Here is a 17114-nt window from a genome sequence, read left to right as displayed (position 1 = left end):
AAGTCATTCCAGAGCTTAGGGGCCAAGTAGGAAAAGGATCTACGACCTTTAGACACTTTTGATATTCTAGGGATAATTAAGTTACCAGAATTTTGTGATTGCAGTTTACGTGATGGATTGTATTCTGATAGTAGTTCTTGAATATATGAGGGCGCTAGGCCATTTAAGGCTTTGTAGGTGATTAGTAATATTTTAATTGTATGTGATATTTAACTGGTAGCCAATGTAAAGATGCCAGAATTGGACTAATGTGGTCATACTTTTTAGATTGAGTAAGCACTTTTGCGGGGTGAACGTGATTTCACCAAGTAAGATGTTATCCTGGATCAACATTTTCATTAACCAATCAGATTGCAGGATTAAGATTAGTGTGCATGTTAGATTTAGGTTTAGGATTGGGTTAGAGGCTTTAAAAAAAATACTCCTTAAACTATCATTTCACACTAATTTGAGGGATTAAAATGGTTAGGGTTTGAGTTTAGGGTAGGTTGGGGTATCTTTGATTAAAACGTTGATCCAGGATTAACAAAAAAATGTTGATCCAGGATCACATCTTACTTGATGAAATCACGGCGACCCTTTTGCGGGGGCGTTTTGAACCAGCTGTAATTTGTTTACCTGATTTGCGTGACATCCCCCGAGCAACAAGTTACAATAGTCTATTCTAGAGGTCATAAAAGCGTGTGTTATGTTATGTTTCCTGATAATGTCTCCTAGAGGTAACATATATAACGAGAATAGGATAGGGCCTAAAACTGATCCCTGTGGTACGCCATACTGTATTTAACTGGGAAGCGATATGACTGTTCCTCATTTACATAAAGTAATATCGATTGGTTAGATACGATCTAAACCAGGCTAATGCCTGACCACTGATGCCAACATAGTTTTCTAGTCTATTGAGTAAGATTCTGTGATCTATTTTGTCAAAGGCTGCACTAAGGTCTAGTAATATAAGGATTGAGATCTCACCACGATAATTAATAGGAGGTCATTTGTAACTCTAAGCAGCGTTGTCTCTGTGCTATGGTGGGGCCTGAATCCTGATTGGAACTTTTCATATGTATTATTATTTTCTACGAATGTGCGTAGCTGGCTTGCCACTACTTTTTCTAATATTTTAGAAAGAAAAGGTAGATTTGAGATTGGTCTAAAGTTATTAAGATCTCCCTGGTCAAGGTGTGTTTTTTTAATGGGCGGTCTAATAACTGCTAGTTTGAAATGTGTTGAACGTATCCTAATTCTAGAGATGAGTTAAAGATATTTAGTACTGGGTCTGACACTACATGAAATACCTCTTTAAGTAATTTTGTGGGAACGGGGTCTAATATACAGTACAGGATGATGATCAGGGCTGCACGATTTGGGGTATTTTTACCATTGCTGTTATTGATGCTAATATTGCGATGTGCGGTTGCGATTATAATGATGGTATCATGAGTCAACTTGATGGGTTTTAAGGAAAATGCGAACACAGTTTAGTGATAATGCTAAAATGTGTATTTGTAAAACTAGAAATGCTTTCGAATTGCTATGTGATGTAGCAACTGCTCAGTGTCAGTAATCCTAAATCCAAAATACCGCCATACAACAGACGTAGAGTTTTTTTAAGCTACCAGATCACTGTCAATCTCCTCTGCATCCATCTTCGCTCTGGTATTTCCGCGCTGCGCACACACAAGTGACGACGCACGCCACACACTTGCATGCCACACTTGCACTGCCTTTTTTGTTCGTTTTTCTTTCTTTTTTAAACAGTTATGAGAAAGTTTGTGTTAACAAGTCCACACATTTATTTATTTATTTAATATAATTGCAATATTTTGCTGTCATATAATCGCACAGGCTGACATCGCGATTGCAATTGCGATGCGATTAATTGTGCAGCACTAATGGTGATTTAGATGACGTTACTAATTTAGATAGCTCTTCTATTGTAGTATGTTTAAATGACTCAAGATGTTCGTTTGGTAATCTAGTGGAAACTGTACTATTGGGTAGAGTGGTGGCTGCTTGCGTAGATTCTATGTTTTCCCTAATAACTGTAATTTTGTTAGTAAAGAAGTTCATGAAGTCATCACTATTGTGTTGGAGTTTACTATTGGTTTCTGTTAGTTCTTTGTTTCTAGTCAGTTTCGCAACTGTGCTAAATAGGAAACGAGGGTTGTTATGATTTTCTTTAATAAGCGTACTGAGATAGGTAGATCTGGCGGTTTTTATAGCCTGTCTGTAGTGTCGAACACTCTCTGAACGCCATACCTCTAACTTTGTGCTTCGGTAGTTTCGTTCCATTTTTCTTGCCATTTTTTTGAGGGCTGAAGTATGATGATCATAACATGGAGCTGGCGTTTTTTCTTTGATTCTCTTTTTTCGAATGGGAGCAATGACATCCAGGGTGCTAGAAGAAATGTTGTTCAATGAACAAAAACCCTGTCCCTGGAGACTGTGTTAGTCCATTATTTGTGGGTGTGTTGTCTGTTTGGGCTGGTAGATGATTGCTTTATGAAGTGTGAATGCGAAGATGTTCTTTTAAATTCCCTGCGAGCTCGTTCCCGAAACTTCTAGACTCCCACAAACCGCCGAATCACCAGCGGCACCCGTGCGTCCTTGTGTAAAGACTGTGAGACATTTATTTTTAGAGCGTGAAGACTCTCGTTCCCACACTGTAAAACTGAAATAATATCAGGGCATTTCATAAAGCTACAGCATGGTATAATATACATGATGATGACAAATCAAACCCAGGTAGAAATGATGAATAAATGATAATTATGAAACATGATGTTTTAGGCAGGCTGGTGTTTGAGGTGATATACTATTGTGTTTGATTTCTCTTGTCCATCCTTCAGTCTGAGTCTATGGGATGTTTGTCATCAGTTTTATCTTCTGCTGATGAAAATCTCAAGTTTGATTATTTATGAAAGTATAAGCGCGCACGCATTTGCTGAATTTTATTTTTGCTTCAAGTTCGCTACTGTTTGCTTTAATCCTTCCTTTTTAAATCATAAAGACCTTTCTGTTTGGTTAATAACGTCAACATTAACCTTCATATTCAACTTGTAGCTTGCAGTTTATACTTTGCTATATTGTTAACTGCTCTATGTTTAAACCTTTTGTTAATATATACTAAGATCATTAACAGTATTTATTGAGACCTTAATCCAGAATCAGGAGCAGGGTCTGCACGAAAAAGTTAGAAGAAAAAAGTTAGAAGATGTGTTTTTTTAAAAGAGGATGCTTAAAAGAAAAAACAAACCAGAGCCTCAAAAATACCACCAGTTTCGTGATGAATACTAATAAGCAATAATCCAGCTCGGGGGCATCAGATATCCTATAATGTCTCACTCTCATTTCACTGTATGTTTAAGCTAAATGTTGCTGTCTGGTTAAGGGGTACTCGGCTTGAAAAAATCATAAAAAGGGGTACTTCAGCCAAAAAAGTTTGAGAAGCACTGTATTAGAGTAATAAGTTATTTTATACGCATACCCAGTGTGTGTGAATGGTCATGATTCATGTGTTTATGGTAGGGCTGGGTATTGTTAGCAATTTCACAATTCGATTCGATTTCGATTCTTGAGGCTTCGATTCAATTCGATTCGATTCAATTCAATATTGATTTACTTCCTTCGATATCGATTCAGTAATAAGTAAATACACAAGCAATTAAGTACCCGAGTATATTTTTAAATAATGTGTGTAGTATTACTAATGTTCAGAGGTGGAAAAAGTACTAAAATATTTTACTTAAGTAAAAGTAAAGTTACTGGTCTAAAAATCTACTCAAGTAAAAGTAAAAAGTAAATCATTAAAAAGTTACTTTTTTTTACAGCGGGGAGAGGTGGAGGATTTTAGTATAGTTCAAAAACGACAAGGGAATATACATCTCAAACTAGTTATTTTTAATTGTAGGAACATCTTTACAATTAAAGTGCAATAACAAAAAGTTTGAATTAAAATAAAAAGCTTTTTTAAACTAAGAAACATTTAAGGAATTATTTAATGATTTTACATGTGAGTTATGCACTTTTGAAGGTGGTCAGCAGCTTGTAAATACAATCATTATAGTAAGGTTGTAACTGATGTATTGCTGGTAACATACATTATTTTATTAAACTATATATCTAGTTTAAATGAGCATATAATGAGATGAGTGCCATGTCATACTTTTGACACGTTTATTGTCTTCTAGCGTCCCTGACCTGGGTACCTGATGTCAGACCTTTATTCTCTCTCTCTCTCTCTCTCTCTCTCTCTCTCTCTCTGCAATGTCTAATGAGCTGCACATTTTCGAGGACGTTCTGAAGTTGTGTTTGACTTGACGCGAAGCTGCTAGACTGCGATGGATAATGCGCATTGTATTAAAAACGCGTCGTGCAAATGAGCGGTAAAACCCGGTCTGCAATTTCGTACTCGAGAGCATGAATCTTACCTTTCATAGGAATGAAACACTCGCTTCGCGTCAGTGGAAAGTGGTCGCTTAAATATGACCAGGGGTTTCTTTCATAAGATTTGAACTGAGGCGGGTCTGCATTAGCGCGCGCCTGTCTCGTCCGTCTTCATGGTTCTTTTTGCGCGTTCCCCCGCCCATCAATCATCCGTTGCGCGTCTTTATCACCTTGCTTTAAAAAAATATACTCTGTAATGGATATGATTTAAAATGTAGCGAAGTACAATACTTCAAACAAAACATACTTAAGTAAAAGTACAGATTTTAAAAACTACTCAAAAAAGTAAAAGTACACAAAAAACTACTCATTTACAGTAACGTGAGTAAATGTAATTTGTTTCTTTCCACCTCTGCTAATGTTTGATCACGTTGATGGTGCAGGCTTGAAAGAAGTGCTGCTGTTTGCCATCTTTGATCTTTCTGTTTTGATATAGCGCGTCTTGTACAAGGCTGAACGCTCTCACTAGAGTGTTGCCCACAGCGCCGCCACTGGCCGGGGGGGCTGAATCGATTCATAGAATTTGATGAATCGATATTGAATTGAGAAACAAATAATTGCAATGCATTGATGAATCGATATTTTTACCCAGCCCTAGTTTATGGTCGTCTATAGTGTGGATGAAGTTTTTTTTAATGCCAGACGAGGATCACATGTAAACAGTGTCTTAAAGAAGACATTTGAGCTCAGTGACTCTTCAGCTTCTGTTCAGATGCTTACAGACATGTTTGTGTTTACTACTGATGTTAACACGATACAACCAGATTCATTTCTAGCCCATAAATCACATATGAACAATCATAAGAGTATGTTTGCTGAATGATAATCTATACAAAAAACACTTGCATTGAAGGATCTCATCCTATTAAACAACCCTGACATCATAGAGGTGAATTTAGCCCAGACAAGTGTCAGTGTGACATCACAGGATGGGTTAATCTCACGCTGTAACTACTGGACCAGATTAAAGTTTAATGTGAATCCAGGCCTGCTGTGGTGCTGTCAGACTCACAAAGTCTTGGACTTGGCCAACGTGAAGATTAAACCAAGTTGGCTGGCATCTCTGTCTCAGTATCCAAACGCTGTGGCCCGATGCCCAGTGACTCAAATCTTTATATGTGTGCCAACCACAGAAAACGCCAAAACAAGCAGTAGACAGATTTATAATTCACTCACACACCATACCAAATAATGTGAATAATGTGTGTGAGTTATGTACCTACTTTATTATCAAATGATGCTTACCTTTCCTCTCATTTAGTTCACTGTAACTTATTTGAACTGAATTTGACTATTTACATGCAAGTTATGTTTGTGTGTCGAGTTTCTGTGTTTTGTTGGCAATCGGCGCTTAAGTTTATATAATGTAAACAACACGAACATTTAGTGAATCATAAGTTATCCAGTGATAGGACGTTAATGTTTTGTGCGTGTTGCTTGCTCGTGACTCGCTCCTCCTGTGGCACACCCTAAAGGTGGCATGTTTTTCCAGAAACATTTGCTAGAGCTGATCTGTCTTTTATAAATCTGATCAAAAAAAGACTCTTCAGAAATATGAAGGATGTAATATTTACTCTACATGTACTCAAAATTAACATGAGATGAGCAGAAACAGCGTGGGTTATGGCCGCTCTAAGTGTCCAAATACTTGATGAGTGTTGACAGCTGTTTTAATCTCTCTTTCTCTCTGGTGTCTATAGGTGTGTAGAGTGAAGTGGAGGGAGGCTCATGGCTCTCTGGTGGGGTTTGGGTCGGCTGGGCCTCATATTGGCCCTAATGGCCCTCTTGCACCCGACACAGAGCTGCCCACCGCGTTGCGACTGCGCGGCTCAGCTACGCTCCGTCTCCTGTCAGCGCAAGCGTCTCTCCGGAGTCCCGGAGGGTATCCCAACAGAAACGAAGCTGCTGGATCTCAGTCGAAACCGCTTGCGCTGGGTCGCGCCCGGAGACCTGGCACCGTACCCGAGGCTGGAGGAGGTGGATCTGAGCGAGAACCTCATCACGACTCTGGAACCAAACGCCTTCGCCAGTTTGCAGGCCCTGCGTACGCTGCGGCTCAGGGGAAACCAGCTGAAGCTCGTGCCTATGGGAGCATTCGCACGACTGTCGAACCTTACCACGCTGGACCTGAGCGAGAACAAGATCGTCATCCTGCTAGACTACACCTTCCAAGATCTGAGGAGTCTCAAAAATTTGGAGGTGAGAATAAACGATTGGATAGTTAGGGTTAGGGTTAGGTGTACTGTTCTTTTTATTGATAATTCCAGCGTGTTACAGACAGTACATGATTTTACAGATTGACTAACCAATATTGAGGTGTATCTTTGCAACTTTATAGTCAATACAGTCAGAATAATTTCTGTTGTGTTTTTCAGGTGGCTGACAATGACCTGGTCTACATATCGCACAAGGCTTTCTCAGGGTTGCTGGGTCTTGAGGATCTCGCAATTGAGAGGTGCAACCTGACGTCCATCTCTGGCCAAACTCTCTCATATCTGCGTAACCTCGTCACCCTGCGACTCCGTCATCTCAGCATCTTTGTACTCGAGGACCAAAATTTTCGCAAGCTCACCGCTCTAAGAGGCCTTGAGATTGACAACTGGCCCTATTTGGAGTACATCTCACCGCTGAGCTTCCAGGATCTCAACCTGTCCTGGCTTTTCATCACCAACACGAACATCACGTCGGTACCGTCGGCGTCCTTCCGAAACCTGGCTTATCTTACGACGCTTAACCTCTCCTACAACCCCATCTCTGTGCTGGAGCCCTGGGCCTTCAGAGATCTTATCAGACTGAAGGAACTACACATGGTCAGCACCAATCTGCTCACCATAGAGCCTCACGCTCTCGGAGGCCTGAGACAAATACGAGTTCTCAATCTGTCCAACAACGGGCTCGTCGCTCTGGAGGAGAGCTCCTTTCATTCCGTCAACAGCCTGGAAACTTTGCGAGTGGACGGAAACCCGTTGTCCTGCGACTGCCGACTTCTTTGGATCCTGCAACGACGGCGTACCTTGAATTTCGACGGACGGATGCCCGTGTGCGCCGGGCCGGCGGAGGTGCGGGGATACGCGCTGAACACCTTCACCGATTCGGCGCTGTTCGATTACTTTACTTGTCAGAAGCCAAAGATCAGAAACAGGAAGCTCCAGCAGGTGACTGCACACGAAGGCCAAGCGGTTTCGTTCCTTTGCCGTGCCGAGGGCGAGCCGACGCCGGCCATTGTCTGGATCTCCCCGCAGAGAAGGAGGCTCGCGTCGAAAAGCGACGGCAGGATCGCGGTGCTTCCGGGTGGTACCCTGGAGATCCGTTACGCCCAAGTGACGGACAGCGGCACGTACATCTGCATCGCCAGCAACGCGGGCGGCAACGACACCTACTTCGCCACGCTAACGGTCAAGGGCCGGGCGGCAGACACGGTGCCGTTCGCCAACCGTTCGCTGTATTCGGCGGACTTTAACGACACCGGCCTGAACGGCACGCGCGTTTTCCTCAAGTTCACGCTGGACCTGACCACCATCCTGGTGTCCACGGCGATGGGCTGCATCATGTTCCTGGGGGTCGTGCTCTTCTGTTTCCTGCTGCTGTTCGTGTGGAGCCGCGGACGGGGACAGCGCAAAAACAACTTCACGGTGGAGTATTCCTTCAGGAAAACAGAAGGACCGAGCACCGCCGCAGCTTCCGGAGGAACGCGCAAGTTCAACATGAAGATGATATGAAACAACGCAGCCAGGGGTCCGCTGGGGGAAGCATAAACTCCACATGTAGACACAAACACACACAGTGCTGATTTGCAGAAATACAAGCCAAATGGAAAACGACGGGTCACGATCTGATCTTATATAAAAATATCCTTGTCCTCCAAACGCTTTTATTTCTGATGGTTATATAATGTTACTGTCAGTGAATGTCTTCTCTCTTCTTAGCTTTCATACAAGTAATCGCATGTAAATGTGCTCTTTAGAGGGAGCTGCTAATTAGCATTTAGTCATTTAGAGACAAATAAATCCAAAGCTATTTCCATAATGTCTCCTAATACAACGCCTACTTTACTCCAGTTCACAGAGCCAAAGCTGAGAAGAGAAAAAAAAACAGGACCAAGAAAATAAATGACATGTAAATCCATTGATTTAACACATTATACTGATATATTAGATTTGGGTCTTAATGACAAACAAAATGTCGTCCTAAGAGATGCCATAAAAACAAATCATTCGTCGCCATCGGCTTGATGTTCTGCAATATGCGACTGTGTGAGTTGGGATGAGCACACCGACCGCTTCGCTGTAAAGACAATACCGTTGTAGCGGTGCTGTATTACAGTTTACTGTCAGTCAGAATCACTGTGTATGTGTGTGTGTGTGTGTGTGTGTGTGTGTGTGTGTGTGTGTGTGTGTGTGTGTGTGTGTGTGTGTGTGTGCGTGCGTGCGTGCGTGCGTGCGTGCGTGCGTGTGCGTGTGCGTGTGCGTGTGCGTGTGTGTGTCTTTGGTTCTGACTGTGCACAGGTTCAGATGGCTGTCTCCAACTGATGATGAGGTTTCTTACCCACAATTCCCCTCCATCATTCTGGGTTCACGCACATACTGACAACCTGCTAGCCTTCATGGGGACAGGCCGAGCGAGGGTCACATCAGACACACAGAGAGAGAGAGAGAGAAAAGCGCACATATGCACACAAGCCATACAATCAGATTTATTATCAGGTTTACAGCAATAGCTTTCATTGAGACCAAACCAAATCTCTGGCAGAAAAATACAAATAATGTCGTGATTCATAAACAGAAGCTTGTTATATTTGCAATAACTGTAAAATAATATTGATTACAAAAGAAATGCTTATTTTGTGATTGTTTCAATTACTTTTACTCTTTAAATATTCATGAGTGATTGATCAGTTAGGTTTGATTTCATATATTTGGTGTTTCTTCATAGACGCACCCCGCCGAGCTCAGCTTCACTGTGAATTCATTTCTTTATCTTTATTTCACAAACAGTGAGACATGACATCATTATTCACATAGATTATATTTACATTTATTAATGGTGCCAAATATCTGATGAATAATTAGCTTGGCCTGTACAACATCCAAAACCATATACACACCTCTCTGTCTCTCTCTCTCTCTCTCTCTCTCTCTCTCTCTCTCTCTCTCTGTCGCTCGCTCTGACAGTCTTGGTTTGGCGGTCGGTGTGCATATTTCTGCTTCCTCTGCCCAGTCTCATTCCCTTCACCCTTCATACCTGACTGGGTCTCAATGAGGGAGGGTCCCTGGCTGGTGACCTCAGATGTTCATGATATCATGTCACTCATCTAGTCCATATGTCTTTGACTGTAGAGGTATTAATATGTTTATATTTATATATGATTGGTTTAGGATGTGCTTTTGTATTTCTATAAATTGCTTTTTTAATTGTGTTTTAAAAATCTCATCTGAAATATCTATAATGCGTCTGTTCTCCACACCGCAGCTGCAGGTGAATCGTTAATCTGGCCTTAGTTCTCTTGTGAACTAGTAAGATGAACCAGCAGCTGCTGTTGAAAACAGATATGTTAACCAATAAACTACAAGAGCCATAAATGATGAATGTTGTGACTTTATCCAGGAATCTGTGTGCAATATGAGAAATACAATCACATCAGCTTCATGTCTCTTTATTCATACAGTAACCAACTCTTCTGTTCTTATATAACACACACACATAGATTCTGAAGATCAAAACACACACATGGACCGCACAGATGCCATCTGATGTTTTGTCTTTCACAATCCTCAGTCAAAGCCTTGATGAAAACCATTTTAAGTCAAATAGATCTGGAAATGGATCTGTGACATTGAGCTGATGCGGTTGTATTTTACACCGGGAAGTATTTACAGTCCCTGTTTAGATGTCTGGATTGGGTGAAGTAAACATATCAGGTTTATTGTGACCCTGCCTGTTTTGTGTTGACGTGTAGCTCATTGTTTGGTCATGTGAGTAGAGTCGATGTTGTCCTTGTGATTGGATGTTGATTTAGTTGAGCTCTTTCTGTAAGTGTGATGATAGACAGAAAGCTCAGCGATTCAGACGGGATTTAAACCCACAACCTCCCGCTCGCCCGGCGTCCTCTTATCCTTCATTCGTGTCATCTGTTATTACAACTACTGCCTCTTGGATGAACTGGATGCTGTACTTCCCTTCTTTCCTGAAAACAGGATCTCAGACGAGTTTGTTGTTGATTATTCCGGATCGTTCTGAACACATTTGTTGATTTGTGCTTTGGTCTGATGATGTGAAGGGTTGAGCACTGAATTGGATTCTTTTCAAAAATGACATTGCTTTTTTTATTCATCTATTGATGACATTATTTTGTAAAATATGAATATTCTGCATTAGGGTTCATAATTCAAGTAAAAACAATAACTGTTATTGAAACTCAGTACTGTAAACCGTCATGAGAGACTTACAACTGATGTTTGTTTGTGTTTGTGTATGAACAAGAAGTGAGGATTTAATTCAGCTCCAGTGTTTCTCTAGCGCCCCCTACTGACAATACAACAACAGTACATACACTGACCTCTAGTCTCTCTCTCTCTCTCTCTCTCTCTCTCTCTCTCTCTCTCTCTCTCCTTAGCAACCGCATAGCAACACGCTGGTGAATATTAATGTGGAGCCACATTTGATTCAGAAAGGGGAAGATTGTTTTCTTTAGTTTACTGTGATGTCTGAAAGATATTAATGTGAAGGAATTCACACTCACAACATTATTATTGGATTTTTTTATGACATAAAAATGAAGTAAGTAGGGATATATATTGTAATAGAATTTTTCAAGTAGATTTACTGCCATCTAGTGGAGAAGAGCCAAAGTGCTTCATCTTCTGCAGATGAAATGTTATGACTGTTAGTCCTGTAATAATAACACACAATGAAACTTGTTTATAGGGTTTCTTCTGACATCAAAGCAGTGAGATGAAGTTTGAGGATTTCATTAAGGATGAGATGTAGTTTTAGATTTGATGTGACGGTAGATTAATGCTGTGTAAAAATACATTTAAATGCACCACCATCTTAAGATCAAATTGTTCATATTTCTACTCGTAATAATGAAATTAGATTTAAAGGTTTTGTTCCTCAGACACTTACATGTATGATATTTTGATCCTAACATTGCCAAACGCACACACACGTGTAAACTTCATCTGATGTGATGATGTTGAAGCTCACTGTGAGATCGGATGAAACGTCTATATAGTTTATTCAACTAATGAGCCATATTATAGTGAGATGTTGGATTCGTGAATATTTCAGGTAATAAATGTTTAACGTGATGTTTGTCTTCCTGCCATCTGCTTGTTTCTAGTTCATCGTGTCATTTAAATCATAACTCATGCCAACTCTTTGTAAGCAATATCTTCTAGTTTTCTCTCTCTTTTTATCTGCAGTGATGAATTCTAGATGTTAATTCATTGAAGGACTGTGAAAGGATTGTTGCCATAGATATTCTTCAATATTTCAGGTTAAACGTTGATGTGCCGTTTCCATGCATCGCTTCTCTTTGCTCCATAATGTCGTGTAGACGCTTCAGGTTTATGAATCAAAGCAGGTTTCATCCAACCTCACAGCAGCTTCTGTCTCGTCCTGAATAATGTGAATGGATGTTGTTTTATCTGTTCTTTTCTATGCATATGTTTGTTTGTTTGTTTTATACGGTTTGTCTTGTAAAAAAAGAGAAACTTTTTATTCATAAAAGCATGTTGTATCCAGTTTACTGTTGTTTAGTTTGTGTTACACACATTTGTGCTCAACACAACACATACAGTAAGATGACAGAGATACTGTACATGTGATGTCATCTTCTGTAGTTTGCTGTTGTCATTTTGGTGAAAACCTCTTTAACAATCTTGCTTGTTGTAATTGAAAAGGTTGTTTTTACACCTGGTGAGGATCTAAGAGAGAGAAGTTGAATGCTGATATTCAGTGAAGTTATAATGCACATCTGCTGCTATAAGCAACATTGAACATTTACAGCAAATTGAAAAGAGTCGATAAGAATTTTTATAGGTAATGTTATCAATTACATTTCACTTATTTATTTATTTGCAATGATTTGTTTCTTAAGTTGGCACAGCTGGATAAAGCAGGAAAACTTTAAGTAAACATGAGGATCAAATCTGCTTTTAAGAGCAATATTGAAAAATATCTTATGAGATTATAAAATAAGTAGGAGTTTAATCCAATGATATATTGTTACTCTCTTCTACGTAGTGTGTTTGACTGCATAATAAAGTTTAGGTTTAGTTATTATTGTGTAGTATTGCAGCAATGCCACTTTAGTGTGTCTGTGTTGTTATCATTCAATGATTTCTTTCTCTGCTCTTATAATAAATCGAGGTCCCTCTTTTAATTCAATCGTGCATTTGAAATCATTTTGACTGACGCTTCATTTTATTCAATCCAGACACCGTTCAAAATATTTGCATTGTTTTATCAAACTTACATTCAGATCTGGTCACTCGTGTCACGTTTTATCATCCATGCAGTGAATTGATCTTTTTCCTCATTTAATGTCCTGTTTATATCAGGATGGTTGGAAGAAGCAACTTTGCTCTTGCGTTCATGTCTGAGTTTGTGTCCTAATGTGAAATACAAAACTACTGTAACCTTCACTCTCACGGTCAAGCAGATGACCTTTGACCTTCACAGAAGAAAGATAAAACATCTTGACTTATTTTGACCTTTAGACTGAATTACAGGAAGATATCCTTTTAATGACTTATTTAAATCATCACGTAAGGATAAATATTGATTAGTAGCTGTTGAGTTAGTTGTTTATGTTAAAGTAATTTTATGTGTGTTCAGTGCTGTTTTTTCATGAGATGTGCTGTGAACTGGATGTTCATGTGTGGAGATTATCTTAGTTTATCTATATCAGGATCATAAAGTTTGAAGTATGATGAAGTTTACTGATCTGTTATTGTTGTATTGTGTGTTAGCAGAGCGACCTCTTTGTGTTCAGTGTTGACTTCTGCTGAATGAAACGCAGACTGCTGTTCTTGATTTCTCATGAGTGATCTATGGCTCGTAACAGTAAATCTCCTATAGATTATTTTGATATCATTGTAAGGTAACCATCATAATAAATCCAGTCTTCATTTCATACATTTAAGGGTCCTTGGCCTAAACAGGTTTGCTCTGCTTGAGTTTTAGTGAATAATAACTGGAGTAAATATCAGTCTGGATGATTGTGATGAGTCGAGTCTCAGGTTGATTTAAGTGTATTATCATATCATTGTAAATCACTTTAATAGTCATTTCTTTTGTCTGCAAAGCTTTTTGGAAAGACGGCTAAAATCCCCCGTCTGTGCATTCAGAAAGCGGTCATTTAAAATCTTTATGATGTTGTATAGCAGTTAAACAATAACACACACGCACACAACACACACACAAGTACACAGATTGCTCAGAGTTTTTACTTCCCAGTCATGAATCTCAACGGTGACATTTCTCTCTAAAGCTTCTTCTTTTCTTCTTCTTCTTATTGGAAATTGATTGTCTTCTACCATCACAAAGACACTGCGTTTCTGATTGATTTCTCTGGTAGCGTGAGGAGGGGGAAGAAGAGTCGCTCGTGAGGTGTTAGGTGGTCACACGCATGCAAAACTAAAACATACAAATAGATTTTAAAACAGCGAGTGAATCTCACAAAATACTGTAAAAATGTTTCCAGTAACTTACTGTAAATGTAAATGGATGTTATTTACTGGCAAAAGTTTGTTCAAAGTTAAATGAACATTAAACATTAACAAGTCTTTGTCTTTACAGAATAAAACTATAAAATAACAGCTTCATGCAAAGCATTCATTTAACTTTGAACAAACTGTTGGCAGTAATTACAGTAAGTTTTTGTGTAATTCTCATTACTGTAATACAGTGTTTTTTACTGTATTTTTTATGACATTACCGTATATCTAAAGCTTGATTTGAGTTTATGAATGCACCTCAGATATGATTGATGGAGATGACTAAACTTGTTTTGTTTATCAGATTGTTATTTTCACCTTCACCTCATTGGGTGAATCTTTGTCCCCCCCGCCTCTCGCTGACCGAGACGTACGAGTCGTCCTGCAGTCTCTGAACAGTTCGATTAATATCCATGCATAAAAGAATGGCCAGCGGTTTCCTAACAACAGAAAAGCTGGCTTTGTCTTTTTTTCCTTTTTTTTGTTTTTAAATATCAGAATCACTTGAACACACACAACAAACACTACTTCAACTCAAATGCATTTTCCTACAGACAGAAACATGAGTCAAGAAGTGAAGTAGAAAAAAAACTCCAACATTAAAATAAATTCAAACAAACCAAGTGTATAGAAATTTTTGCTTCATGATATTCTTTGGTCTCTGAAGCTGATTTTGGTGTTTGTCAAAACTCAAGGCAACTAAACTAACTACTACACAAGCTTTGAATTTCAGGCATTTTCTATTCCCACCGCCAAAGATTTTACAGCAGACGTTTCTCTAGATGCTCTGATGTCGTCATTGACCTCAAACACAAAAGGGGAGCATGCCGAAATCAACAGGAGAAATGACTCAATAACACGACAGTACAGAAGAGTAGAAAGATTTCCAAAACTATTTTCAGCAGTTTTCTGCTATCATTATTCTACCTTTACATGACATTATAGGGTTTGAGGTATTTCAGAATTATCATTGTCAACACGTGCCTGCCAGTGTCTAATGATGTGATTGGTCGAACTGTTGATTGACAACACGATTTGATTGTTCAAATGACCGATGGAAGCATATGATTGGACGATCACTGAAAGTGCAGATAAGCTTTGGTTTTTCATATTTCTCAAACACAGACGCACACAAACACTTCTGGAATACTGTAAACAACACAAAAATACTTCTGTTAGAAGTGTGTGTGTGTGCGTGTGAATCCAAAGACATTTCAACACGTTTGGAGCCGAGATAATATCACATATTAAACATTACTAACTGCTCCATCTATAAATAAATAGTTTAGGTCAATAAATTAACAAATACATAAATAAAATCTGCAGCCAATAGAAAAACAACATTATCATAAAAAACAAAGTGCTTTTTTCTCAGAATGGAAACAATTCACAAGACTCTTATGCAAAATATGATGTTATTATGTTGTGTGTGTGTTGGTAAATGTGGTTTATAGGGGTGTAATGTAGTATAATGACACGTTTATTATGTTGTGAACACAGAAAGTGTCCCTGTAAACTACAACATACATGGTAGTTTTTTCCAACATGTTTTTGTGATGGTTGGGGTTTGGTACTGGGTTAGGTTAGGGGAATACAATATACAGTATAAAATAGATTGCGTCTATGGGATTGTCCCCGTAAACCACAAATGCCAACATGTGTGTGTGTGCGTGTGTGTGTGTGTGTAGTTGTGTGTATGCATGTGTGTGTGTGTGTGTGTGTGTGTGTTCAGAGTAAATCCACCCGTGGTTAAAGGATAAAGGCACTCAACTTGTCCTGCATAGTTGCCACTTCCTTCACCATATGGCAAAATGCAGTCTGACTACTCTGTGTGTGTGTGTGTGTGTGTGTGTGTGTGTGTGTGTGTGTGTGTGTGTGTGTGTGTGTGTGTGTGTGTGTGTGTGTGTTGTTGATGAGTGATAGACGGTGATGATGAAGATGATGAAGGTGAGTTTAGTTGTTGATGAACTGGCAGACTGAAGAATCTTTGGTATCAGTGGCTGTGTCACACACCACTGTGTTTTTCTGTGAGGTAGCCACATTGATTCTCAAATGAGGTGTGTGTTTACTTTCTTCCTATTTTTGCTTCACATCAGAGTTTGTAATTAAGAAAAACATGTGTTTTCCTCATGCTACAGACATCTGCTGTCTCGCCTGTATGGACACCGATACAGGAAGTGACATATTAATTTTAGCAAATGACCGTCAGGATTCAATCGTCTCTCTGCTGGAGCTTCTGGCCAACAGAAACCTTTAAGATCGATAAGAAACATCAGGAGGAGACGTGGAGTATGTGACGGAGTTCAGAGGTCTCTCTTCTTCAGGTCTTTGTTTCTCATTGATTTGTTCACAAGGTGCTTCTTTACACAGTTTATGCACAACAGAGCACAGACGTCCAGGCATTAAATACAAACATTGTGTCTACGTAACTAAGTTTACCCGCTTTGTTATTATAGAGGAACCGAGAGAAAGAGGAAAGAAAAACTAGTAGGAAAGATAGAAGAGGAATATTTACAGGACATTGACGATGTTTGATGAGCTCCTGTGGAGATGTTTGAAGTGATTCTCATGAGACAGGAAGCGAGTCATCAAGCGGGCGACGGCTCCGAGCCGTAAACATCCTCTATGATTATCATTAAGGCATCTGTCATTGGCACAATATTATCATACGGTGACATTTTACCTTTAGGTTTGGCCACTAGAAGCTGCCACAAACAGAAACAGCTTTTTCTTCACTTCATTATTATGATTGTTTCATCTTTGCTAACTGGAAATATCTTTAGATGGGAAAACAAACACGGACACAAATGCTGACGGGTGACCAACCGGTGAATGCAAAAAACTCTTCTGACTCTGTGAAGATGCTGGTCAGACTGTTAGTGACGAGATAAACCAGTGAGTTTTGCCTTCAAGACCTAAATATATCTGAAAATACATTTTGAAAAT

At 39.4% G+C, this 17114-nt stretch overlaps 1 protein-coding gene across 1 annotated transcript in view; it reads left to right on the top strand.

Moving 5' to 3' along the window:
• lingo3b (leucine rich repeat and Ig domain containing 3b) overlaps nt 1-8353 on the top strand; it is a 54898-nt gene extending 46545 nt beyond the window's left edge. The window contains exons 2-3 of the mRNA XM_055203790.2: nt 6147-6645; nt 6822-8353. Of these exons, the coding sequence (XP_055059765.2) occupies nt 6175-6645; nt 6822-8165 (1815 nt within the window). The 5' untranslated portion in view covers nt 6147-6174 and the 3' untranslated portion in view covers nt 8166-8353. The remainder of the gene's footprint in view (nt 1-6146; nt 6646-6821) is intronic.
• The last annotated feature ends 8761 nt before the right edge of the window (nt 8354-17114 follow it).

This window comes from Misgurnus anguillicaudatus, chromosome 2 (genome assembly GCF_027580225.2).
Source record: "Misgurnus anguillicaudatus chromosome 2, ASM2758022v2, whole genome shotgun sequence".
Lineage (NCBI taxonomy): Eukaryota > Metazoa > Chordata > Actinopteri > Cypriniformes > Cobitidae > Misgurnus > Misgurnus anguillicaudatus.
Note: the sequence above shows the minus strand (reverse complement) of the source record. Positions and strands in the feature narration are given on the sequence as shown.